The 2,939-nt window shown below is 32.4% G+C and overlaps 1 protein-coding gene across 1 annotated transcript; it reads left to right on the forward strand.

Annotated features, from left to right (window-relative positions):
* Positions 1–2,319: 2,319 nt before the first annotated feature.
* On the forward strand, positions 2,320–2,661 carry LOC124083710 (dynein light chain Tctex-type 1-like). Its single transcript, XM_046430456.1, has one exon. It carries the CDS (start codon positions 2,320–2,322, stop codon positions 2,659–2,661), a length of 342 nt encoding a protein of 113 aa, XP_046286412.1.
* Positions 2,662–2,939: the final 278 nt, after the last annotated feature.

The raw sequence follows: 2,939 nt of genomic DNA on the forward strand, positions 1-2,939 counted from the left end.
CTTCCAATCTAGAAAGAAAAACTGAAAAACTACGAAGCCATAACTTTTTGTAAATGTACTAGAAGCAGGATGTAAACAAGCAACTTGAAATCTATGGCAGGATAAGCCTCACCAAGAAGGATGGGGAATGAACACTGGCTTACCTTTGGTAGAGTTTAGAAGGAAAAGATTCTTGGTACCATTTGTGAATGTAAGAAGAACATAGGAAAAAATTCCAGTGAAAGTGTTTGAGGATGAGTGCAACTGACTGTTAGAGTACTGGAACTCAACTCTAAAGTTGAGTGTCTAAAGCAAATCAAGTAGTGCTATGAGGTTATGTATATATATATATATATATATATATATATATATATATATATATACAGTAAAATATATGAACATCACAGAACAAACTAAAGAAAACAAGAATGCTTCAATAATCTTGTTCTTTCTCATTATGTTTAAAATGGAATAATATTATTTGAAGTTAGAATGCAATTAAATATTGTAAGCCCTTGGGCAATTGAAAATTAAAAAAAAACAGTACTAATGAGCACAAGATTAACCATTATTAAGGATAACATAAAATCACAAGATGAATTAATCCAAAAGCAGGTGCATAAATGGAGAAAAGAAACAAGGAAAAAGTGAACCAAGTAGAAGACAAACATCATCCTCTAGATTTAATTCCAATCATACAGAAATTAGGTCAATCACAAATGGTATCAACATAATTGTGAGAAGACAGGTATTGTCAGAATGGCTAAAATAGCATGATTCAACTACACGCTGCCCTCTGTAAGAGCAGCTTTAAATATAGAGATATAAATGAAAGCAAAAGATAGGAAAAATTACTTTGGAAATATTAATTTGCAGAAAATTATATGATAATATTGATACAAGACAAAATAAGATTGAGAACAAGGAATATATGCAGTAATAAAAATAAACATAATATAGTAATAAAAAGGTCAATTATTTTTAAAAAACAAACTTGAATGTATTACCCTAAAAACAATGTTTTGAAATTACGTAAGTGAAAACTGACAGAACTAAAAGAAGAGGCAAATCCATCATTTTAGTTGGAGACTTCAACACTTGTCTTAACGATAGAACAAGAAGATAGATAGTTAAGAATTTTTTGAAAAAAAAAGAGTCAGATTGACCTCAATGCAGTTTATGAAACAATCCAACCAATATCAGTGGAATAAAATTTTGAAAAGTACATGCTATAGACTGAAAGTTTGCGTTCCCCAAACTTATGTGTGGAAACCTAAATTTCTAATTTGGAGGGGATGTCTTGGGGGATAATTAGGTGTAATGATGTTATAAGGTTGGAACCCCCATAATGGGGTCAGTGCCTTTTTAAGAAGAGTGGTACACCAAAGATTTGTCCCTCTGTTTGCAGGGGACACAGCAGTTAGGTAGCATGTGTTAACTAGGAAGAGAGATTTTACAAGATACTAAATCTGCCAGCTTTTTGACCTTGGAATTCCCAGCCTTCAAAATATTCTCAGCAAACAAAGGGACAGAAGGTGTTTCTTCAAAATATATTTTTTAAAATTTAAGCCACCCAGTCTATGGTATTTTGTTATAGTAACCCAAGTCAACTAATAAAAGTAGTACACATGGAACATTCACCAACAGAAACCAAAACTTAGCATGTTTAAAAGATTAAAATCATACAAACTATGGTTTTATCCAAACTTAACTAGGCTTGTTTAGCAGATATTCAGAAAATACAGTAACATTTGAAACACTTTGTCATAATTATGAATAATCCAGGCATCAAAATGGAAGTCACACTAGAAATTAGAAAAGATTTTTAATTAGATGAAAATGAAAACACAATTGATTAACTGTGGCATGAAGATTAAGCAAAATTTACAGGAAATTTATGACACTAAAGGCTTATATTGGAAAATAATTTTTTAAATCAATGATCTGTAGTAAGAAATAATAATAGAAAAGGAACCTAAACCAAAATAAAACATAAATATAAGGATAAAAATCAATGAAGTTGAATACAAGAAAAAAATAGAGCCAAACAAAGAAGTCAAAGTAGATATTTTGAAAATATTAAACAGATAAATAAACCCTATTGAGACTTGTGAAGAAGAGAGAAAATATGAAGATCCAATATATAGAATGAAGGATAATATGTTTGCCAACCCTTATAGTATTAGAATATAATAATATATTACAATCAATTCCATGCCAATAGTATGGACATCTTAAATACGTTGAATTTATTTTAAGAAACTTACTGTAAACAAAAAAGCAAACAAATAAGCAAAACAGGCCATATTGAGACTGCGGAGGCAAAGAGCTGGAGGAAAGATGAAAGACTTCCAGGCTGCCAAGGAGACTGCTTTGGTTGTTGATGAAGTGAGCAACATTGTCAAAGAAGCTATGGAAAGTGCCATCAGCAATAACGCTTACCAGCACAGCCAAGTCAATCAGTGGACCACAAATGTTGTAGAACAAACCCTAAGCCAACTTACCAAGCTGGGAAAACCACTTAAATATATTGTGACTTGTGTAATTATGCAAAAGAACGGAGCTGGATTACGCACAGCAAATTCTTGTTTCTGGGACAGCTCTACTGATGGGAGCTGCACTGGGCAATGGAAGAACAAGACCCTGTACTGCATTGTCAGCACCTTTGGACTGTCCATCTGACCTCTTTGTCCAGCCTGTGTCCTCTGTTGCCTCAAAATTTCTATTCCATCTTCTAACTCACCAACCATGAATTCAGTGGACACCTTTCTCTTGTGTTTTGTAACACCTTTAAAACATAGACAAATAAACAAAATGACTGCACTATTATACTAAAAAACAAAACAAAACAAAAACAGGTCAGATGTTTGCAATGACTAATTCCTGCAATAATTTAGCAAACAAATTATACAGGTTCTACCCAAAGCCTTCCAGAAAATATGAGATTGAAACACTTCTCT

The sequence above is a fragment of the Marmota monax genome, unplaced genomic scaffold, assembly GCF_021218885.2.
Source record: "Marmota monax isolate L192 unplaced genomic scaffold, Marmota_monax_Labrador192_F-V1.1 WCK01_AAM20220418_F8-fsc00016, whole genome shotgun sequence".
NCBI lineage: Eukaryota > Metazoa > Chordata > Mammalia > Rodentia > Sciuridae > Marmota > Marmota monax.